Source organism: Stigmatopora nigra, chromosome 17, assembly GCF_051989575.1.
Source record: "Stigmatopora nigra isolate UIUO_SnigA chromosome 17, RoL_Snig_1.1, whole genome shotgun sequence".
Classification (NCBI taxonomy): Eukaryota; Metazoa; Chordata; class Actinopteri; order Syngnathiformes; family Syngnathidae; genus Stigmatopora; species Stigmatopora nigra.
The window spans coordinates 3,387,309-3,412,756 of record NC_135524.1 but is presented as its reverse complement, the minus strand read 5'-3'; the positions used below and the strand labels follow the sequence as shown (position 1 = coordinate 3,412,756).

General features: G+C 36.2%; 1 protein-coding gene across 4 annotated transcripts in view; it reads right to left on the bottom strand.

Annotated features, from left to right (window-relative positions):
- Window positions 1–3,214: 3,214 nt before the first annotated feature.
- Window positions 3,215–25,448, bottom strand: part of dcc (DCC netrin 1 receptor) — a 91,848-nt gene continuing 69,614 nt past the window's right edge. For 2 of the 4 annotated variants that reach the window (XM_077737604.1, XM_077737607.1), the window contains exons 17-29: window positions 24,278–24,516; window positions 24,016–24,154; window positions 21,959–22,066; window positions 21,285–21,479; window positions 21,122–21,154; window positions 19,454–19,519; window positions 16,832–16,994; window positions 16,534–16,757; window positions 16,277–16,393; window positions 13,601–13,750; window positions 11,995–12,303; window positions 6,454–6,602; window positions 3,215–4,367 (exon numbers count right to left, since the gene is read on the bottom strand). In XM_077737604.1, the coding sequence (XP_077593730.1) occupies window positions 4,278–4,367; window positions 6,454–6,602; window positions 11,995–12,303; window positions 13,601–13,750; window positions 16,277–16,393; window positions 16,534–16,757; window positions 16,832–16,994; window positions 19,454–19,519; window positions 21,122–21,154; window positions 21,285–21,479; window positions 21,959–22,066; window positions 24,016–24,154; window positions 24,278–24,516 (1,982 nt within the window). In that variant the 3' untranslated portion in view covers window positions 3,215–4,277. The remainder of the gene's footprint in view (window positions 4,368–6,453; window positions 6,603–11,994; window positions 12,304–13,600; window positions 13,751–16,276; window positions 16,394–16,533; window positions 16,758–16,831; window positions 16,995–19,453; window positions 19,520–21,121; window positions 21,155–21,284; window positions 21,480–21,958; window positions 22,067–24,015; window positions 24,155–24,277; window positions 24,517–25,448) is intronic. The other 2 variants (XM_077737605.1, XM_077737608.1) reach the window with 1 other exon arrangement.

Sequence of the window (25,448 nt, the reverse complement as noted above, 5' to 3'; positions counted from 1 at the left end):
TGTGGAAAGAAAACGTCCCTTCATTTGTTCTGATCGGCGTCTGGTCTTTTCCGGCGTTCAAATGGAGAAAAATACACTCAAATATTGCAGCTACAGAGCTAATTTGGTTATAATAACTCTATGATTGCACTTTTTTTTAAAAAGGATGGAGTTAAACTATTTACTCAAAGCTGCCCATCTGCCAGCTCTTTTCTGTTGAACACTGATTTTCTGGATGGAATGAAGTAATTGTCTGTGTGTGAAGGGGAGATAAGAGAAGCTTTAATTTGGCCCTTTCACCCTGGTGGAGTTCAATTCCCTTTTATTTAGTTTCTATTCAGACACAATTACTTTCTTCTTGCTCATCACTGCTCTGATTCTGTCTCTTCGGGGGCAGGAATCAGAATGTGTTCATTGTTCGGCTGGGCCAGCTTCAATTTTTTTTCTCTTCTTCTTTTTTTGTTACTCATTGCTTTTGAGATACATGTGTCAAAAGGGAGGTGGTGGTGGGGGGGCTAATGAAATAGATTGGACGCCTAGGTGATGTTTCTGGGATACACACAGTCACCACAAGAAAAAAAAAGCAATATTAGATGATATGATTCCCAAGTATGAAGCAAATACATTAAAATATGAAGTATAAATCATTGATTTTGACGTTTTTGTTGAGTTTTTGTGATATTGTGATGAGTTTCTACTTTATTTATGAGATTACTGTTAATATATGTTTAAAAAAAGCTTTTTTCCTGGTTTAAAAGTATTCTGAGGTGAGCAAAAGCATCATTTTAAGGAGTTAAAATGAATATAAATGTCATGAATATACATTGTTTATTATTATAAAGGATAACTGCATAGATGTGAACCTCAAACTACGAAATTTTGATTAAAATAAAGGTAAAATGGTGACTGTGTGTCCTCAGAAGGGACAACTTTGTCGGAAAAATGATTAAAAAATACATATTGTTTGAAATAATAACACATTTTAAGGCAATAATTAAGTCAAAAAAACTCCAAAGCGCACAATTCCCTCCCCTTTTTTTTACTAAACAAAATGTACATTTGCGGAAATATCACATGGATATAAATAAACATTTGAATAAGCACTCAAAGTAAATGATACAAATAATAACAATATATTAAATTTGATTATAAAAAGTTACTACTACTCTAGTGAAGCTATACACAGTAAAAAAAATAATCAGCAGCCGTCTGTATTGTCTTTCAGCTGCAGCAATATCTCTAAAGTTAAATATACGCAAAAAAGGGAGAAAAATAAAGAGTCAGTCTTATCTCATTGGCTGCTACAGACGTCCAAAGATGAAGCTCTCTTTTATAGCTGGGAATTGGATTGAGTTCATCATTGGCTGCCATCCCTTCCGCTTCAAATGGATTGGACGTCTATTGCTGTCAATGGGAGCTATTGGATGAATATCTGACTTTAAAAAAAGGGAAACTTTCATATGTGTTAGACAGGACAGAAACCTAATGGTTTAAATAATCTTATGATATTATCGTGAAGAATGACAACTTTTTTAGTGATTAAAAAAAACAAAGCATAACAACAACACCAAAAATTCCACAAACTAATCCCACTAATTAGTTATTTTAAAATTTCCCAGGCCTTCCCTTAACGTATTTCTTGTTTTCACAGTCTAAATTTAATCCATGTAACCTCCACATTATGATGTGCTTCAAATGTTTCAAAAATCTGTAAAAAAAGGCAATGTTATAACTGGCTTTTGTTGACAAACGTCTTTCTTTCTCTCCTGAAAAAAGCATGTAAGGGGATTTAAATTAGTTTTAGTCCTTTCAAGAATAGGCCGACAGAGTTAAACTATGCTCTTAAATTGCAAAAAAAAAAAAATGCATTTTGCAAAAAAACTCAACTAATTAACCATTGTCAATTGTCAGTAAAGAACAAAATCTTACCATAAACTTAATCAGAACAATTTCCCACCACATTATCAACTAAAATCTCCACTCCCTACTCCCCACAGTGAACTAGGATCCACCCCAGCACCCCCACAACCCCATTGAATCCAAGCCACACAAAAAACGAACAACTCATCACTACAAAACCAAGACACGTCCACCCGAATCACCATCCGACTTAGTCCCATTTCCCCAAAATACTCCCATTCCCACCCCTCTTCAAAGCCCGGTGGCCACAAGAGGAAAAAGAATATGACTCGTAGGCGAATATAAGCGCTCCGCTCACAGTGGATTCATCTCCCAGAACAGGTTGATGAGTTTGATCCCCACACTGGCTGCGTGCCTGCCCTCCGCAACCTTTCATCCCCTGTATCCATTCTGCCGAGATGTTACCTTTTCCACCGCCTCCGTCCCAGCGACTTTTCTCCGCCGCTGTAACGGGCCGGCGAGCGTGAGCTTGAATCATAATGTTTGCGACGTCTTTATAATGAATTCGCCGCCTCGTTCCTGCGTGCCCCGCTCACACATGCAAGCAAGCCATCTCTGAATTTCAATGCGACTCTTCTGCCTCGGTGCACTCGGTCTCCCGCAGGATTCTCCTTTTTTTTTTTCTCATCACACTCAGATAAAGGTCTGTAAATTACAATATGGAGAATAGGGTGACACAGTCAAATATGGAGCATACTGATGATGCCTTGTTTTATTCACCTGGCTTGATTAATAAATGACTTGCCATTTTTTTCTCCTTCTTTTTAAAGATTTGCTAACAACAAAACTCTTTCTCAAGTTGCTTCTAATCAAACAGTGGTGTTTTAAAGCAATGTTATCTTTAAAGACTGTTTGATGCTTATGCAAAAAAATAGAGGGATTTTTTGAAGAGTGCTGCAAAATCTCTCTCTCTTTCTCCCGCTTGCTTTTCTTGTAGAACTTGAGAAATTAATCTTCTGTGTGGCAAGACTAAACAAAACGTTCCCTCTCTTAATGACCCATTTAATTGGACGCATTTCCTTTCTCTTGTCAATACAAAACAGTTTAGAGGGAACTAAAGGCTGGAGGTGCTTCGCTCTTGTTTCTGCTTGACCTTATGTAGGAAAAGGTTACGTGAAAAAGAAAGACAAACTTGTTGCAAAGGCCTGCTTTCAAATTAAAAATGGCACCTGCAATTGCCTTCATTTTTAAAGTTCATCTCACTGAACCATAGTTTGTTGCAACGTGGGAAAACCATTGAAAACTAAGCTTCAAAGTTAATATTTATGTTAACAATCTATCAAAACTGGGCCATTACAATGAACTGAAGCTGGAGGATTGTGCCATGTTTGTAAATATAATTCCAAATAACCAATTCATTTACAACACCGCCTCTAAAGATGAAAAAGTCAAAAATAAAATGACGAGTAATCATATTGGACACTCGAACAAACAGCCTATTTGCAAGAAACATTATCCCCGATCATAACATACCACTAATTCCATTTCCAGCAACCATGAGTACAAAAACTGCTGCTAAAAATGCAAGGACTGAAAATGTAAAGGAAGGCTTGCCCTGAGCTTCCCTTTTTTTTTTGTTTTTGGCAACAACACTCATCCATTCAGTCCTTTTTTCCTTTTTTTTCTTCTTCCGGTTCCGAGGAACAAACTGCTTGATCAAGAGTAGAAATGGACATGGGATCAACAAAAAATCCTGGCACAAAATAGTCCAGAGGCAATGGAGGGGGGTCTTCTTCCAACTAGAGTTGCAACTTTCCAACATATTTGTAATCCACATTTGAAAGAGTGAGTTGAGATGAAACCAAGACTGAAGAAAAACAGAATAGGAAGATTGGATGTTATGAAGAAAATGTCTAATTCTCACTATTTGGCAAAAAAAATAATATAGAAAAATAACTAAAACTTAAAGAAAAACTCTCCCACTGGCAATCCTGAAAAATAATTGAGGTACAGTCACAGTAAGCGAGTTTCGTAAAACTTCGAATAGGGAAATAACGAGTTAATAAATACCACAAAGAAGGAAAAAAACAGTCTGTATCTTGAAACTGTCATCTTTCCTTGTGATAATCCTTCCCCTTTTTTTCCTCAAGTCAAGATGGAATCGTTTTTTTTCTTTTTCTCCCTTTAGTTTTGTAGTTATAAGTAGAAAGGTTCAAGACAGAGTTTGAACCCATTCGGGAACCCAATGTTTTGTTCCTAGGGTCGATACTTCGTGATGTAGTAGCTTAATCCAGTACAACCGGGGGTCTCAGTCCCCCAGTGACATCTTCAAACCTCGATGCTGCAGCTGTTTGTGAACACACTGCGCTCACACATCAAAAGCATGAAGAAGAGGGGGTTCCAGCTCTGAGGCCGAGGGCTTGAAGGAAAAAGAGCTTTTAAAAGGCAGAGCCAGTAATGGCGTTGAGCTGCTTCATTAGCCCTTCTAAACTAGCCATCTGCTCGGAAAGGTCGTCCTGCTCATACACCTGCAAAACAGACCAAAAAAAGGTTAAAAACTGATCATTACTCAATAATTTTGGGTCATCATCCATTATAACAAGTCTAATTTTGTCAAGTACATCATCAGATGAACTATTGCGGTTTAGAAAAATGCTCTTATGATAAAAAAAACCATTCACAAATATCAGTTAATGTGTTAAATCATCTACAAGTGGTATTCATGTCTGAAAATCCATAAAAGGACCCAAGAGAGATAGAGAGAAATGCTCTCAATGTTCTATAATCGCGTGGTAATAACATGTCAGATTAGGCTATACAAATTGTCATCTCTGAATGGAATGCTTTAAAAGCCTCCCTCACTGTGTGTGTAATTGTGAAAGAATCCTAATCTCCTATGAACACACACTTGTAATACTACCCGCCTTCTATTTACTAAAAAAAGAATACTCTATTGCCTTCTCTGCTCTTTATCCAACTAATCTTTCACATTGTATAAAAAAAAAAGACTTGTCAGATGTCAATCAAGGGTCATCCTTAGTTTAGGATTATCCTTCCAAATAAAATTAATGTCAATTATCATCATATCCAGCTAACAAAAGCACTACCTTGAAACACTATTTTTCCATTAGCATGGCCATAAACTTACCAAATTAAATTATTCCTTGACTAAAGCATGTTATTAACACAACTATGACTTATTTGAAATATTCATCCAATCATCACAAGGCCTGCAACCTTAGTTGACATCAACCCAAAGGGAGATTATACACTCTAAACCAGTTTAAATCATCATTGACTAATTTATTTGGAGTGAAAATGATCGATTATGTATGTTTAGTATTTATTTTTATCCCCCCACAACAGTTAGTGTTCTTTTTCTATGTAATACACATAACATATCCATTTAATCCTTCACTTTCATAGTGTGTAAAGCCATAAAAGCTCACTCAGCGACTGTCATAGATTGTCTACTTCCGTTAGAAATAACAGTTACTCTTTGATCGCATTATTGATCGGACAAAACACCCATTTATATTGTCTCTGATTGGTTGCTGACCTGGTTTCACTCCCTGCAAAACTAAATATAGATCCTAAAACCTCAACCAACACACCATTTTACAACAATAAAAAGCAGTAAACCTGTGCGACAGTACAATGTGATATCAGGAAAATAATACATCAATGGAGTAGCAGATGAAGAAAAAGAAGAACTGATGACCTTTAACACTCCCTTTAAACACCCAACAGTCCATTTTTGACACCTATCACTTTGACTGTTTCTCTCTTACACTCTTTTAACCTTCTGTAACTCTTTTTTTTTCTTCCTTATCTTATCCGCCAATCCAAAAGAGTACCTAAACTCCTGTTGTCATAGCAACACTAGCCTATTTCCCTTCTCTCGTCCTTGTTTTTGTTATATTCATTTTTATTATTTCCATTTTCTGTTTTCCTGAACACCCACATGTCAAGTATTTAACAATAAATACAATTTGACACTTTTACTTCATTATTTTCTCTTGTCTTTTGGCAAGTTGGCAATTGCTGACTAAAATATCAGACAGTGAAAAAATAATGACTTTTTTTTTATAGACAGGCACATTGGGAAGGTTAAGGACGAATGTGGAAAAAGATAAAATGAATTAAAAAAAAAACAGTTACCTCTAGACCTGCGCTATTACTGATTTTGAAGGCGATGGGCAGATTAGATTGACTTGGCAGCACAAAAAAAGCCTGCAATGTGATTGGCCATAATATAAAGAACCCATATGTGCAGTCAAGAGAAATGTTAGGCAGTAATTGAACTGTTGGGACTCAATCAATACTGCAAATTTAAAAAATGTATGTTGTGATTGTACTGTAGAACTCGACTTTTTTTCCTTCTTTTCTTTAGCCTCTATTGTTAAATGTTCCATCAGATTTCCTCTCTTTTCAAGAGTATACTCTTTCATCACTGAGCTGCCCTCAATCTTGTACCCTTTTCCTCAATTCCTGTTCTTTGAGTCTTCTTCTGTTTGCCTTTTCTCTGTCACAACTTCTTTGAGGCAATATCAAAAGCGGACAACGATTCACAATGAAGGTCAATCGTCAACAATAGCTTTGGTTTGGACTTACGCTGGCAGCTGAATCCTCGCTGGGTTTTGTTCCTCCTTCCTCTGGTATGTCAGGCGCTGTTGGAACTGAGACAGGAAGCAAAGGGGATCTAGCCTTGCCAGCCTGACCCAGTGAAGCTGTCTTCACCTGAGGCTTTGGGAGACTCGCAGCTGTATGAAAAAACAAAAAAAAAAAAGGAAAGATGTTTGACTTCAAAACAACTCCCGAGGAACTGGAGCCAGACAAATAAAATGATGCAATTTCTTTTGTCATGTCGACTTGGAAAAGGAACTGGGATGATGGAAATGTTTCACCTTTGAAGGCCCTACAGCGACTAGATGGTCCATTGCTCACCAAAAAGATCACTTTTCACTGCAAAAATGAAACTGGAATTCATTTTTAATCATAATAATCCCTTTGCAACAGTCTGTAAAGACCGATTTTTCTTTTACCCATTTCAAATTTAATAAATCTACATTACATTATTATTTTTTTGCATAAAAGAATCATTTGCATAACACTAATATTATTTGCAAAGCCTAATTTTAGGGGTGAAGTCCCCATTTTTGTACTATACCTGAATCTAAGAAGTCCCTTATATGGCATTCAAAAATTATTATGTTTTCAGAGAGAATATGCACATTAATAAACATAAAAATATAACCAAATTAGCCAAAAGGCCATTTTTCATTAGAATTTCCCCTCCAAGGCATTGTAGTTCCTTTAAATAAAACTATTTTTGATGTTATGTATTGTAATTTTCATCTATTATACTAGCTATACTTTTAATACTATTATTCCTCCAAAGCCGAACATTAGTATGATTCTGTTAGTGAAATTTCATGCCCGAATAAGAATTGCATGCACTATGTCAGAGAAACATGTTTCCCCAAGAGCATTATATTTTTACTCTAATGTTTTTCTCCCTTGAAAGGCAACTTCTGATTTTGTTCCACTCAGAGTGAACTGCGAAAAAGAACTGCTTGATACTATTTGCTGTTCCTTTTCTTCTTTTTTTTTATGCCTGCATTTTCCCACAAGCGAACATGTCATATTTTCTCCTTAGAGTTTTACAATGTGCATTCTATGCCAACTTTCCCGATTCAAAGTAATCAGATGTTTACTAGTGACACACATTTTAAGTTTCCATCATTGTTGATGGTATTGAAAGAATAAGCAAACAATGTAGAATCATTTCTAACAAAGATGGCAACTTTTTCCCAGGTAAATTGGCATTTTTTCAAAAGAGGTGCATTGGCGAAAAGATTGCAGTTTCCTCGCAACAATTTGTCAAGAATGTGGAGAAGATACCGTAAGACAAGCCAATCACCAGAGGAGCAGGAGTAGTGGTAATCAATAAAGATTTGCAAGCAGAATAGCTCATCAGAGTCAGTCTAAGATGTGTGATTAAGCTGAATTTGGTCCAAAGATTGTAAGATTGTTCAATGGCAGGGCACAGAAAGACAACTATCACACTTAAATTGCCACGTGGGGATTATTTAAAGTCTCAATTTCATCATATGTAATCATGTATGATGGGTAATACAGAAGAAGCATTCAAAAGGTGCAATACTGTGAATACACAGAAATGCCACAATGGAGGGATTCAGTCCTCCAAACTCTTGACTTTGGGACATTCTTAAATGCTAACCTCGTCGACATTGTGCTGTCAAACCTAATCTTGCCAATTCTTATTGAGAGAACAAACGCTTCAGTCCCTGAAGGTTTCAACTCGTCCAGTTGATTCGATTACACATAACTGATATTGATTGATCTAAATGGCATGTTCATATGCGACGAGGTGGACTGCCAAAAAAGAAAAAAGAAAAAAGAAAAAAGAGAGGAACTCTGAGCCCTGCAGTAATTTGTCTGACTGACTAACCATCAACTAATTCATCCGTGAACTCCAATTGATTTGAAAGAGGGGGAGGATATGAATACCCCATCAAAAGAATAAACAAACATTACAGTATATCAAATACTTTTTGAAGTTCGTATTCACCTATGTTTTCTATTATCATTTGTGGATGGACAAAGTAGTTTAAATATCAAAAAAGCCTGCTATTTAGTATATATATGTGTATATATATGTGTATATATATATGTGTATGTATATGTGTATGTGTATATATATACATACATACACATATACATACACATATATAGACATATATATACACGTATATATACACATATATATACACATATATACACATATATGTACCCTTGTGAGAACAGTGTGTTAGGAAGTAATAATTCTTGTGTTCATATGAACTGTTTGCCATGTTAAATGGTAAATATAACATGTCAATATGTGGTCGGTTATCATGGTTATTGTTTGATAAGTATTGATTTATTTCCCTAAACGTTATTAACAAGAGAAATGACTATTGATTTGATCCAGTTGCGTGGATATGTTTTAGATTGAAAAGGTCACTTTGATGGGCGGAGCGGTCAAAACACGCGATTAGTACTTTGAAAGATTCGGTATTTGTGTCAGTTCAGACTTTCTGGCGACAACCTGAATTTGAGCTCATAATTATATGTAATTATTACAATGGGTATGAAATGAGTAAAAAATAAAATCTTTATGTTCATGCATTATTATTAATTATATTATAATTTCCTCCATATTTCAATATCATTAGATTTTGATTGACTCCTATTTATAATATGCAATCTTTGTTCATTATAACTTCATCATAAGGGAATTTTATACCGAGTATTTAAGGAGGAAATGCTAAATGTTGAAAATTGTTACCCTGGCCATCAGTCCAACAATTTTTTTAGGATTTTCCAGCAGACATGAGTTATAAAAATAGTATATACCATCAAAGTAAAAGACATTTTCTTATCCGCAACCATACTTACTTTGATAAAATGGACGATTCAAAACTCTGTACCCATATCTCTCCATTTAGTGTAAAAATATTGGCTTTTAGCGAAGGACATTATAGGCATTAGTTGGAATTCTCAGTACTAAATGTAGCATAAAATGTGGCAGGACACAATAAGTTGTTTGACACTTGTGCACACTCTCTTGTCAGAGCAAATTCACTCAACTGTGCTGAAGAAATAAAACACTTTGTGGGTAAAGTGCAATGCATTGCAGCAATATAGCGCACTAGGTTCCACATCCACAGTCGAGAGACGACATAAAAGACAGTTTTATGGTGTCTGGCTCAGCCTCAGGAGATTTGTCAGTGAAAGGTGGAGGTGGAGGGAGATTGGCGGCTCCTCTGCTAAGGGATGTGGATATATTTACCAGACACGTCAGACTGAAGGTGTGAAATGACTGCCGGGGGTCACATCAGTGCCGGGTGTCTGTTTTTTTTTCTTTCTCTTTTTCTGGGGCCCAAGTGAAAGATTGAGAGATATAAAGCGCTATGAGGTGAAGATGGAAGGGGTGGGGTTATTGGTCCTGAGGATAGTTTGAAGTAAATACTGTAAAAGATTGAAAGGATTTTCGAGGAGACAACACGCTTCTATAGACGCAGGCAACTTTAACATCTCACAAAAGGAGTTTTTTTTTGTTTTCAGGGCATGTATTTTTTGTATATGGTTGATTTCCATTCAATATTTATACTTGTTCATCTGAGTTGTGGGAGAGAAGAGGAGTATGGTCAAGATTGGTCATTTTAGGTGCATTATGGTATCAATAAAAATGATTGACACTCAAAAAAAGACAGGATTTGGGAGAGAAGAGGAGTATGGTCAAGATTGGTCATTTTAGGTGCATTATGGTATCAATAAAAATGATTGACAGTCAAGAAAAAGATAAAAAGTTAGAATTTCTGGAGTGTAAAGCAGCCTAAATCTGCTAGGTTATTTTTTTTTGAACAGTTATTGTTAAAAATCCACCAATGTTAGTCATTGTGCAACCACTTTTCCATTTTGTCATCCTGACAAACGCATTGTATAAATATCCCATGTGCCTCAACAGCCTATTTTCCATGAAATCCATAACCCAACAATATTGTTTGCCAACGGCATGCATGTTCATGTCACGTCACTTTATATGATGGCTTTTTAAAAAAGCCCAATTGTCAATCTATGCTGGGGTTCTATAATATCTTATTTGGTCTATGTCAAACCATGTTACAAATTCATACAGACTACAATGTAAATGGAAATGAGATATGCCGGGGTGGCATGTAAACAGCTTGTCATCCGGCTGCATGGCTTTTGAAGATTGACAAATCACCAAAACAAAACTAAGCAATTTCCTGTCAGGAAAAAAAACAGTAGCATAATTTGCTGTCTTATTCTACGCCGGTCTCCACCAGACTGATTTCCATTAATAGTTGTGGTCACTCTCCATACTGATTATTATTATAGTAACCTTTCTAACTTCCCGGAGAAAAATTGTAATGTTTTATCTGATAAACTGAGACTGATAGGAATTGCAGTGAAATGTAAATACTTTAAAATAGCACTCAGTCTGTAGGTTGGGATTAAATTCCCTTTTAAATCTCTTGTTATGACTAAAATGTCTTTTCAGAGAGATGGAGTTGATCCCATTAGTGTTTTCAGAGTTAAACTGCACTTTCTGGACATTTTTAAGTGAGCAGCTGGTGAGTGTTCTATTTTCTTTTGCAGGTGGGATTTAAAGACAAATAATCCTTTACTAAAAAAAATATATATATGGAGTAAACGGCCATGTTATAGGCGCAACTGCTCAGCGGTTTTAACGATTTTGTTCCCCATATAATCAATTGCACTTTATGTATATTTTATGCCAGAATGTCACCTTGAAGATGAATCCACTCTGAATGTATTAATGCTCACTTATTACAAAGCAGGCCGGCACATATTATGTACTTGACTGCAATGATGGCTCGGGTATTCAATATTCATGGTCCCTTAGAAAGAGGAAATGGTCGTCATCCTACATAAAGGAGATGACAGTTTTCTGAATGCGTTTTTTGCAAAGGTTAAGAGTGATTTTATGTACAATTCATTAGAAGTTAAATTCGGCATAATTACAACATCTGCAGAATATTAGAAAAAAACAATGCAAATTAGTACGAGAAGTACTTAAGTAGGTTTTTTTTGTTTAGAAAATTTGTAAAAATGTTGGATTACATATCCTAGCAATGAAAATTAGTTTGAATTAATTTACTTAGCATGGTGATTTATGGAAAAAAAACATTGATAATGAGCAGAATTGCACATAAAATGGCAATAATACTCTGTTTTTGTTTAATATTTGGCTTAAGACTAGTCACCGTGTTTTCAGTGTTATAGTACTATTTGTATAATTTTTACACGCTACTCAATCTATGCCTTTTGTGGCTATAAAATCTATTATCTTCTAGTAATATCCCCAGTTAGCAGTAATTTGTTACAATCACACCTCTATCATTATATTAGCAATAATCGCGCTCTTGCACATAATATTTTGTATAATACAGAACACTGCAATATAGCATAGTACAATAAAATATACTGCATGACTTTAAATTACAGTATGCAATAATATTCAAGGGTATGTATTATATAGTGAATTTGTGAGTTACAACAATAGTAATAATACAAATATATCAATGAAGGAATACTTACAGGACTGAGGCAACATTGATGTGTACACCTTGGGGTCAATGGTGCTCATTGGGGGTGGCAGCAGTGGGTTTGTGAAGCTTCTAAGTGGGTGACTTGGTCTTACACATGCGGTTGGGATGGTCCGATTTGCACCCGACTGAGATTCCTCTGATGTAATCGAGGTAGCGGCACTAGGGGCTCCGGGAACTGGGCCAATACCCGCAATGTGCTCCCCGGTAGAGACGGAGGAGCAAGGGAGAAGTGGAGCAGGTTGTTGTGGTGGAGACTGCTGCTGCAGAAGGGGATTGCTGGAAGAATCTGTGGATATGACTGAGCAACACAGACAAATGGTAATTAGGCGTAGCAGAGCAATGTAAGAAAAGCATTGGAGATTAGGTGCAGAGGGGAAGATTAAGGAGAGGCGGAAGGGCAAAAGAACTACTCAGTGCAGCAAAGTGAGTCAGGGAAGAAAAAGTTGTCATTACCACATTTGTCTGCAAGCATGTTTTGATTAAAATCCTTAAAATTTCTCTTCACAACGTTGATAGCACACTGGGGACTCTTTAAACAGTTTTTTAGCACATATATCAGTGAGGATTTGGCTCCTAGACTCTTTGCAATGTGAAACTTGGGAACAATGACGTAGAATAGAAGAGAAGTCGAGCCATATTTTGGTCTGACATTGGGTTCAAAGCAAAGTTATATATACAACTGAAAGATATACACACAAGTGTGTGTGCATGTGTTGACGTTTGCAGTAAAAATGTAGCTCTTAGCCTTTGACTCATTGGCCAACCCTGCACCACACCATCAATGTCCGCAAGCAACCACCATTTGAATAGATGGTGAGTCAACCAGATGAAAATAAATTAGACCCTGTCCTTCTTTTTTATCCTTTAATGTTAAGCCTGTGTGAATGCTTGTCAGTCTCTTGGTCACTTGTGGGCAAATATATTCAGTTAAAAACCAAGTAAATGTGAGCCAGCTATAAAGTTAGTGGTCTGAAACAATATTTTGGCACCAGCTTATGATATCTTGCACAGTAAAGTAAGTGAAGGCCTTGAAAATGTCAGGGAAGGATGACAAGGCATAAGGTATCTTATTGTGTCTCCCTTGACAGTTGCTTGTAACTGCATTTTCTTGCCTGTGATCCCTCCTCTCAGCATGTCAGCTAATTGAATGACTCTGAGGATTCTTATTGTTTCTCAGTTGTCTCCAAGTCATTGATGTAATCTGACAAGAAATTGGGCCATTATTGAATTACTGCTCCCTACTGCATCATTTAGCTCTCCAGAAACATTCTCCTAAGTGAAGAAAGAAACATGGTGGTGGGGGATCATTGAAAAAGAACCCCATCACAAACACTTTCAATCTAAAAAAACAACGATACTTAATCAGCATTACATAGAAAGTATACCAAATTATTGCTTCCCTATATCATTATTTTACTGGTCGATCAGCACCATGGACAGCGGTCCTATCTGTTCAAACTGGCCATATTGACTTCTGTCCATGGTACCATAAATTGAAGTGGTTTAGGAATGAATGATGAAACAATTGCATAGTAAATGTAACTATCTACTATCTATCTAGATAGGTATTTGACATTTTTGTACATGAATTTTACCTTGCGTGAATCCTCTGTCCACAGTCAGGCTAGAGAAGGGCATCGGTCTTAAGGTGAATTTGTTGTGGGTGAAGCTGCATGAAGGTGAAGGAAGTATACCAGGATACTGGGATGAATCCAGTGATGGCACTGGAATGGCACTGACCACCGCTATAAAAAAGAAAAGAAAGTCAAAGTCATTACAATTGCTACACATCTTTTTATCCATATTGAAAAAAATCTAGTCTAAAAAGCTTTAGATCACTATAAAGCCAAAAGTGCCTTTTATTGGCCTCATTCAAGCAAGAATTCAGATTCCACTAAACTCTGATCAATACATGTAATGATTGCAACGTATTGATGATTTGATTTGAGCAAGTCTGTGATCAGCAGCTTTAAAGGGATTGCATGCTTGTGTGTGTGATCGTATTTGCGTGTATTTGTGCATTGTGTGGGGTTAACCGTTCACTTTAAAACACAGTCAAGTTTGATTACAGCAGCAAGATGACCACAGATGAGCAAGGGTCATCAATACTGCTATTGACTGAGATTATTGATCTGACCAGGCTGTGGGGCAGCTGCAGGTTAATGAAGATTTGTGCGTTTGTATGTGAGAGTGAATGGCAGTTTTAAAAAAAAAGGGAAATTAAAAGCTAAAGAGTGAAGATGAATGGATATGCAATAATGCAGTATAAATTGTGTTCTGTAATAAATGAACATGTTGAAGCACTTCAATTTTCAACATAATAGATATAAAATCAACAGTTAATTTTGTCTAGGAGATTAGAATAAATACAAAGAGTAAATTGTACATTAAAAGGAATCAGAAAACAGGACAAATCTGACTAAACTACAGCCAAAAGAAGTTTACTTTTGCAAAACTGATAGCAATGTAGTAATGACAAATTGAATAAGACTGAGGACAAGCCAGCATTTTGGAAGCCTTAAGGCTCTCCTATCTCTCAGTGACCTAAATATCACAAGCACATAGTCCATAGGAAAAGCCGGTATACAACATGTCAGGTCGCAGTACCCAAATAAATCACCCGCTGACTCACATGTCCTAATAATAACAACAACAACAACACCGGGGCTAGAACATGACTGCTGACTATTCAGTACTTCACTAGATAAACAAAAGAAGACAGTAAGAGTGAAAATTAAACAAAGGAACAAGATTCCTTCTGATACACTGGGAAAGTGGGAACAACACAATTACAAATGAGATCTTTCAGCCCCAGAGTGGAGTGGCAAACAATTGAGATAACAAATGATTCAGCCACTCTTCAGGGAGGGACTGGAAGTTGGCTCTGTTAGAAGTGAGCTTGCAAGAAGAAAAAGCAAACAAGTACAACATGACAGCAGGTGCCTACAACTAAAAAAAGAACATTTTGGATTAGACTATAATTAAAACAAGGAAATAAAAAGTGTGTTTAAACACAGTGTGAAATTGCAGCAACTTTCTACATGACAAATTCTCGAGTGATTACATATAAATACAAAACACAATCCAGGAAAACTGACTGATCAAAAAGGCAAGCTTAGTTTGAAAACTACTCTTTTGAAAACCTGATTTGAAATATTTGCATCATTGTCTTATTCATGCGCCATATTGTGTCACGATAACATATGAAACCAATCTGTTGCCACCTACCTAGGGAGATTAGTATAAACCCATGCTTCATGTCTATGACCTTCAACCACAAGTCTACTTGTCAAGAAAATATGAAATGAGTAATCATACGCCATCCTTAATCACAAAAGCAAAATTGAGTTCTTGTCCCTGTAAACTCACACGAGAGGCAAACGCACAAATTCCCAAGTGCCTATGTTGATCTCCGTTCATGCTCGGGATAATGATGACCAGACTGGTGGTAACATAATTTAAGATACCTTGCTGGGCGCAAAGTCAGAATAAATAACTGAAGAAAGCAATGAGGATGCTGAACTGCAGGCAGTGATTCAGAACATGCATTGTGATTGGCCTGAAGGCTCATGGCCACTGAATTTTCATGTGCAGTTGAAGCTAGGTGACATCATTGTAATCCTCCTCGGAAGGAATGGCCACGGGAAAATAAAAATATGCAGTGTTTTAAAAAGAGAATTATAATCCCACTTCAAATGGTCATGTACTAAAATATTTTGTCAGACCAAAATAAGTACTATCTTTGTATTTAAGAGCCAGTTTTCACTTCTTTTGCAGCAGCAAAAACTTCAATGGATGGAATGCATATAAACTATTTGGTTTTGTTTAACTATTTCAATTTTTTACTTCAGTTTTTTGCTTGCAAAATCAACTTACTTTCAATCTTCCTTACTATAAAGTCTCCTATATTATCCCATGTTCCTGTTTTAAAGTGCTGCACTTAAATGATCAAATTTCTTTAAGCAGTCCAAACCCTTGACATATTGAACACATCTATAATTGAATTAATGTTAACGATTCCATTTTTGATTGGATTTCAAATGATGAAATAATCTAATGAGATTACAGACACTGATTAAGCATCATTAGCCTTGTAGAACGCTAATAGTTTCTTGTACTAATTTTGTAATTAATTTCCATTCCCCCTCTGCCCTTATAATAAAACACTAAACGACATGACACTAACCTTTCTCTGCTCCTCATTTTATCGAGATGACTCAACATCCTAACAAACAAATTCACCTAAAGCAAAGAAGCCATGAGGTACATACGTGTGTTGCTGGGTTGTGAATCCATAGGAATCATCATTTTTCCTCTTGTTCCTCTCCTGGCAGCCAAAGATCTTTCAAGAGTAGAAATACAGCTCGACGCATCATCGCCGTCCGCACCTGAGAAAACATTTTCTAATTTTAAATCACTCTTAATGCCAAAATCAGATACAGAATCACAAAATTTGTCGCTGGCCTCACGACAATCTGTTACAGTTTAATTGATGTAGCTAAGGTTAAGAAGAGGGTTAGACCCACACCTGAGTGGCTACTCTTGCTGCCTATCTGGCTCTCTGATTGGCTGTGAGCCACCTGGGGAAGATCCTGGCACGATTGGATGGGGGAATCACGTCCAGAGGGGGCCGCGCTGGTAGCTTTCTCAATGTTCTTCATCTCCATTTCTTCATGATGGATCCATAAGTCAGGAGGTCGTAGATCCTTCTGGCTACCCTTCCGCTTATTGGCACTGTGGCTTGCTCTTTTCCTGCAAAAAAAGCCGTACATATTGTAAAAAATAACCAATTTAAAGTGTGTAAGAAAAAATGTGAAAGGTCTTACTTGCGCTGTTGGGCAGACGATCGTCGTGTACAGATGAGGGCCACAATGACTACTACGACTACAGTGATGGCTCCCACAGAAACAACGATAATAACCAACAGGTTATTATTATTTTGCGGGGTTGCATTGCCATGTGGTGGATGCATTTGACCAATGGGAGACTCTGAAAAAAACAAGAATCACAAATAAAACATCAAGCTTACAAATACAAATACTTTCCATTTGGAAAAGGGTAACTATAAAGTTCATTTTAATTTAATTTCAACATTTTTTAGTCAAACTCATGTTGTTTCAGGTCCTCAACTCACGGCTGTAACATTTTCCCCGCATAAAATGCTCCAAAGAAAATAGTTGTACAACTTGCTTTTACGATTACAACTTCCTTTGGTAATAAACAATGCTCTTATAAATTCAGACATTCCAAGAGTTGACTACGCATTTTATGGTGACACTTTTTTTGCCAATTTTATGCATCCCCACAGTACAATATTTCTCAAATTCTCTTCTGTTCCAGCACGGTACTCGAAAAAATATATCCCTGCCTTCTTTAATGGGACTCCAAATAATATTATTTGTCTATAAATTGTTTTAAATCACAGCAAGATTGTTGGCAATATCTGTCACATTTTGACCAGAAAAACTCAAGCGTATTTGGAGTGTCATAAACAGTACGTGAGTGACATATTGATTTAAATGAAGACAAAAAATAGATAACAATATGGACAGTACTGGTTCTTAATACATCTGGTATTGAGTATATAGACAAAAAAATAAAACTAGCAAAAATATAGCCTGGTTTGGAACAGGAAAAAGCTGGTTTGATTGTTAGAGATGAATATCAAGAAAGTATGAACAAGGTTGAAAGTGTGAAATTAGTTTCATGATGGACAAGTAACAGTGGTACACAAAGTAGAAAAGACAAATGAGAAGAGACTGAGGAAAGATAGAAAAACAATTGGCACAACGAGAAAAGGCAGTTGTACCTCTTTGACTCCTTCCCTGAACATTCCGTCTTTTTTAAAGTCACTTGTCTCTCTCAATAAAAAGCACAATTCATCACATCTTACAACTGAAAGCAAACGGGAGTGCAATACATCTTTTAGACCTCAAAGAAAATAATTCATCACCTTATAATCTTTACATGTTTCTACCTTTTGTTTTATTCCACACTCAAATATTGAACAAAAGCAATGAAAGAAAAGGCAAGAGTGCTAAATATAAACTGATATAGTATTGCAAACCAATAGGCTCTTTTTTAACAAGTACTGTTCTCAATTCATCATTTAAGTTTTGACACGTCCATTTATTTTGGACTTCTCAACTCATGGCCTGCCATTTGGTGTTAGACGTCCAATTGGTTTGAAGTGGGAGGGTCGACAGCGAATGATATTAACTTGGATTGGATGTCTACTAATGGTAAACTAGTGATTGACATATTTGTTTTGATGCAAAATACAATTAAGTGTATAATGTAACCATTAATTTGCTCAGTTAATCTTTTTTTTACTTTAAGATGAACTTATTCTTGTTTACAAACCCTCAAATTGCTTCTTTTCAATTTTTTTAAGGACTGATGGGAATAAAAACCAGCAGGAATATTATAGAGTCATAATCCAATAGTCTTTTGAACCCAGATTTGTGATTTTATGAGTGTCATTTTCTACATAAATAGAGCATGTGTCTTTAAGAAAACAGATGAACCCATTCTAATAAGTAAGACTTCATTGTTTCTTGCAGTACAAAGCTTACAGACATCCTAAGAGTCAAATTAAGAGGAAACTCGACACGGATTGGGTCATGGTGTCCTTGGGCAATAAACTGTGCAGCTGTGGGGTCTTTCTGACAAACTGGAATTACACCACGACAGGTCACATCACAGTGACAGTCACATTTGTGTGACCTGATGGGAAACGGATAAATCTCCGTGGCGGTAGGGTCTCGGTGGGCGAAAGCTTAGCGATACAAAGACAAAGACACGTTAAAGATGAAATATGGTCAACCTGAGGAATGAGCCTTTTGCCCTCAGTGACCTGGCATCCAGGCGTGGGAGGACTCAGGTCAGAAAGGATGGATTTATGATTGCCTGTGGCAGCAGAAGCGCCAACAACGCCGACAAAACATTCGTCTCCAGACACCAGTCTCGAGAACACACACATGCAAAAAGCACACCATTCTCCAAATGCCCTACGGTGATACTCTTAAAATAATACCAGCTACAGACATTGACTCCTGGCCTCCATTAAATCAGTTATTTTCAGGCAGGAACAAAAATAAATATTGTAATACAGTATGTTGGGATGATCCTTGATACTAAAACTGTGCTCATGAAGGGACTGGTAAGAATTGGGATTTAAGTGGGAGGGCTAAAGCAAATTATTATTATTTTTTTAGCTAAAATCAGAACAGAATGAACATTGTGATAATGTTGTAGGAAATGTACATTTACACTTGGGTTGGAAGTAGTAAATTAGTAGAAAAAAAGGTTTTAATGGTTATTCTGTTTGTATGAAGTTGGGTTCTTATGCTGTGATAGCAATAAATAAAGGAAAATGCCATAGGCGCGATATGCTATTGTATTTTGTTTTCATGGTCTATTTGATGTTAAGTTCTTTGTGTTCTTACCGTTGATGCTGCTCCTGTCAATCAGGTTGCCGTCAGATGGCCAGTAGGCATGATCGCCTCCTCGACCTCGAAGACAAAAGAGAAGAACGTAAATGAGGAGTATTTCAAAAATATCACGTTCTTTCACCAAGTTTTTTTAGGATCTATTTTGTTCTTCAGTTTAGCTAAGCATATGGTTGCTTTGAAATTGAAAAAGTACAAAGAATACTGCATTATTTTACCAAAAATAGTTGAAAGTGAAAGCTAATATCCAATATTGCTGAGGGGAAAAAATGACTGTGTTTTTAACATATTGTGATTTTTTTTTTTTTAAACTGATGATTTTGTAAATCTCCACACACTAAAGATACTCTGTGTACGGATATTTTGTTTATCATATATTTATATACGAACATAGTGATAAAAGAGAATAAGAGATTTGTCAAATCTCATTAATATTTAATCACCATTTGTTTTCGAGGGCAGTTGTTTTTAAAGTGCTTGTAACATGAAAAATTAACAAATAGAAATGCATTTTAGTCGATTACAAGGAGTTCAGTTTGAGGTGAAAATCACATTAGGTTGAGGAAAAATATATAATATGTATATGCTCATGAAAATACATTTAAGGACACTTGATTTCTATGCAAAAATATCAAAGGGAAATTTTGATATTAGATCTAAAGATTGAATAAAGTCATTCACTGTGGAACTAGCACATACTATTTAAAGTCTATAACTCATCAATTTGCCTGGATTTAATAATTTAGACCTCCATGAATGAGATTACCCCATTAAATCAATTGAATTCATTTAAAGTAACATGAATGCCTAATTTAGGCCTATTATTTCCACCCCTAAAACCATTTTGTTGTGCAAACTACCAAATTTGTAATCCTTTAACAAGACCTACCAATTTTAATCTGGAATAAAGTTATAAAGGCAGCAAATGGTGTCTGCAAAGCCATGTGTAAATACCCTAATGAAATATTTAGAGCATTTCACAGTCTATGGCAACGTTTTTGCGGTATTATATCCATTTCACGTTGTATTATTTAAAGATAACAAAAATAAACACATGATAATAAATAAATTCATGCATGGAAATAAGTAAAAGAGATCATTTACTGTCAATAGCATTAGTAAATTCTGAATAGTTATTGATGAAATGCTGCCTAATTTGAACCAAATAGTAATTACACTTAACATAATGTAACAACATTCCAAAGGAAAACACACAGAAATGCCCATTATGTTGTTGAAGTTGCTCCATTGGGATCTTAAAGTTTAGTCTAGCAGCACTAAAAAAAAGCTCCTCATTAGCGCCACCCCTCAATTTGTTTTCAGTTTAATGTGTCTGATGAAAAAGAGCTCAGAGCACAGCGTCAATTAAATCTGAGCTAATTTCACCATTCCATTGTCTCCCATATGTCAGCATTAGTAAAGACAAAAGCTTTTTTTTGCAGCTATTCCTCCCTTCTTTGAAGCAAAATGCTTTTCCTCTATGCAGCTTCCTTCTTTATCTTCCTGTGTATTCTCCAATTATTCCCCTTGCTTTCATTTTCACAAATTATTCATCATTTTTTTAACTCATCTTTCTGTGCCCCATTAAAATTTGATTTTATTAGTCATCGTCATTCGTTTTAACTCTCCTTTACTCTCTTGTAGCCAATTTCCTAATCTACCTACCTTGATCATTGGCCATCTTGTCTGGATGTTCCACTGAAAGATAAAGTGTTTTAACAAGATAATACAAACATAAAAAGGAAGGAACAAATTGCCAGATAAAGGTATGTGTTTACATATAGTACATGCCATGCATTTTTAACATTTCTCTGGGATTCTAACATACCTTTTGCTGTCCTAAAATGGACAGGTTCGGATAATGGACCGACTCCTTTGGCATTTTTCGCTTGGATCCGGAAGTAATACACCGTGTCAAGGTTTAGATCAACAACCTGATGAGTCAGCCGATCCCCGCTGATTGTTTCCATTACCCAATCGTCTATTGGCATACTTTTCTCCAGGGTATAGTACAGGATGTACCCTGCAAGATATGAACATGTTCACAAAAGGTATGAAATAGCCTAAATCATACAATATAAAGTAATACTTTCAATTTTTTTTAGGAAGACTCTCTGATTTTCACTTAAAAAATCCCGGATTGCAAATGAAAAGAGTCGTTTTTAATATCTGCAAATTGTTTTGCAGAAATCTGCAACTAAGTAATTCATATTCACTAAAAAAACAAGTCTGATTAGGGAGAAATTTGCCTTACAATGAAACTCTACTTCATTTTACAACAGAAAGTGTTTGTGACGGGATGTTATTGCAGATTGTATTAAAACTGATACAAAATGTAATTGTGTGTATGTGTTGTAAATTCACAATCTGCAAAGAGCAGATCAAACAGTTTTAGGAGACTCTTAATATAATAAAAGATGAAAATAGGCTAAGTAAAAAAAAATCTTAATAAACTGCTGTTTGCAGACAAAATGACTTTGTTGTGTTATCTTGAAAACTCACCTGTTATACGCCCATTTGCCTCCATCGGTGGTTGCCAGCTGATTAAAATGGCTCGGGGCCGACCCTCCCGACTGATCACTGTCAAGTCTTTGGGAGCAGAGCTAGGAGCTGTCAACAAACCATGATTAGAATATGAAACCAAGCAATAGAAAATGTTGTTTCACCTGGTTTGATTTTCTTACACATATTCAATTATAATAAATATTTAAATTGATGGTGAGGTCATCCCAATGATCATATCATATGTCATATTTCACATACAAAAACAGTATTTTAAGTAGATGCTATCAACTTAAAAAATACCACATGTCAACAAAGCTTATTTTAAGTTAAAGTATAGTTTTCATTTTGTTTTGATAGTTATAAAATTTCTGAATGAATTCTTTTAACAGACATTCTGCTGTCAAAATACGAACTGAATCAAGATAACAGTTCACTTCATGTCAAACCTCTTATATTCATCCATAAATAAAAGTTGTTTGCAGAAGTTTAGTAAGCAAAGTCCCATCCTATATTACTTTTCTCAAAGTCAAGCATCCAGTTGAAGTTTCAGCAGATGCAGTAAAAAAAGACTGAAGTAGAATGCCAAAAAAAATCTATCAATCTTAGCAAAAGCCAGCATACAACATGTCACCATGAATCAAAAAAATGAACAAGCTCATTAAGCTTTCACATATGCTAGCCACTCGAATAACAAAGATGGCACGGCACTGAAATGAGGTCAATAACCCAATCGTACTGCAACGAACACTAAGTCATATTAGCATATCAGCAGTCATTTGAAGGTGGCGGAGGAGCAAGCCATTATTAATGGCATTCATATCCATATTTCATGAACTTGAATAACACCAATATGAACTTGATCTCAGCAGTCCTAGTCAAACTTGTCCCTTAGTCACACATTGCCAAACTGCATGATATCTCAGGAGGGGTAAAAAAAAAAAAAAAAAACTCCCTGTTAACTGCTTTTTGAAAAATCTCAACGGGAGGCAATCCTTTCGCGGAAAAGGAAATATATTCCACAAATGCGGGTAAAGGACTGCAAGGCTTTTTTTTCCACTCAAGTTTTAAATCTCGTGAGGCAGTGAATAAAAGAACAGTTTTGTTTGAAGCCTCAATATACTAATATAGTGTAACATGAGCAAAGTAGATTTAGTAAATGTTCATGCAATGTCATCACTGCAGCAGGAATTGATTCTTATGTGTGATTTAGAAAATCCTGGCACAAATGCATGATAATCAATTTTCTCATGCTGGTTGCAATTATGCCAACATAATAAGAGAAACAGATGAAGCAGAATTTTCCACATTGTTGTGCAGACATGTTTAGTGTGTGTTTGGTGATAATATGTGTAAGAGCTGCTGGACCACTGCAGAGAGTGAGTATGCTTGGTCCATCTGCTCCTTCTGAATGTCAATGTATTCTGGCACACCCCAAGGGAAGTGCTGGGCTAATGCCGTTCACGCTTAATTGGGTGACAAATCCAACAAACATGATTGTAAACACCCTGAAAGGGATACCTTGACATTTTGATTTCAGTCAGTTCTGTGTTACACTGTTGTTGACGATTGTCATGTTCTTTGCTGCAGGCTAAAATGGCTGGTGCCAAGTCTATGGCGTCCGTCAATCTCTACAACAACTACACTTACGTTCATGGGGGTGAAGCATATGAGTCATGGTATTAAGCATTTTTAAAGCTGTACCACTCCCTAGTTTTCAAATAGAATCTTTGACACAGAACCTTGTTGTAATTCAGTCAGTGGTCTTCATTTCATTAGGAATAGTTTCAAAGCGGAACCTAAAATTGTTTAGACCAAAGGGGATGTGACTTGGTAGTATAAAACCAAGTTAAGATGACGTGTAGAGCTGTATATAATGTTTAAGTGACAAAACATATCCGTCCCGCCACCCCTCTCCCATGTTCAATGTCCCTGTTTACATTTGCTCTGCCACTGGTGTAAATATTTAATAAAGCATACCTAATCGAGATCACAGTGAAAATAGGGTCTGAAATGAATCAAAACAAATCTGAAACCAAACAAATTGTGCAACGTACCTGCTTCATAGGTTGTGGCATGCGCAGTCATACTCCAAGTACTTGATTTCCGACCTTTGGTTACCATTACTGCAAACTCGTACATTGTATTTGGTTTGAGTCCCGTGACTGTATGGCTCAGGGCGGTTGTGTCTGCAGACTAGAGGTCAAAGACAACACTATTTAGTGATTTAATTTGTACACCACATTGAATAGAAGGCAGTATAATATACATTTAGACTGTAATTGATAGTCTTTTTGCATTTCAACTGTCTATGTTTACCTTGTATTTACCACTGGTAGAGTAGCTGGTCTTCCACTTGACAGAGTAGAAGCGGACTTCCGTGGACTTCTGGTTTTTGGTTATGGAATTATCAGCCCATAAAACACGGACTGAGTCGGAGGAGAGAGCCACGGCTTGCACCCCGACAGGGGGTATCATGGGGGTGCTGGTGTCTGGCATGGCAGTGGGGTATTTATCAAAGAGATGGAAAAGATCATCCTCGGATGGGTCAATGGGGTCTTATGAGGGGTTGGTAATATAAAGTATATTGAGGTACCGTGAAATTAATGTGACAATGATTTGGGGTTATTATTATTTGTTTTTTATAAAGCATATAGGGTTGGAAAGGAAATTGATGATTATTTGGATGTGACATGCAAAGTAGGTAGAGAAGTTGGTAAAGATGCCAGGAAAAGGAAAGGATGCAAAATGGAAATAGAGAGTAAAGGGAGGGATAAGGATAAGGAGATAAGGAGAGAGAAATATAATAAGATACTATCAGCAAGAATTGAAGACATGCTGAAGACTCAGATCTAAACTGTTGAGTGTAAAATACAAAAAAGGATTTATCACATTCTGCAGTGCCGCTATTTCCAATTTTTTCAGGAAATTATCATCAAATCATGATCAATACCAGCTTCTGTGGCTGCAGTTTTAAATTAAGGAAACAAATGCAGAACTGGATTATTAGAAATTGTTTGAAATAGGTTTGGCTTTTCATTAAAAAACTTTGAGATGGTGATTTTGTCCAACCTATGAATAAATTTTGATACACTATCTTGTTGTTATAATAATTTGGTGTCAAAAAATAGGTACACCAAAGACACTCATGTTTTGATCTGTGTTTTCAGAGAGTTGAGTTGCTTCCTTCAAGTGCTTTCAGAAACATTTTGCAATGAACCTTTTAAATTAATGGGTCAAAAAATTGCATATAATTAATTCTACTTATTATATTCTGTTGCAATTTCTTCTTTTTTTCCCCATCGTAATCATTTGAGTTTTCTCTCCAATATTTGAAATTTAAATGTTCAAAGACCCTTATATTTCTGAAATGCAATACCGGACTATTTTTCAGGAGTTATAAAAGTAACTCCTGAAGCAGTAGCCAGCAGCCTTGAGGTAACCCGAAGGCAGCAGAATACAAACAGACACTTTCATAGATGTCATCATA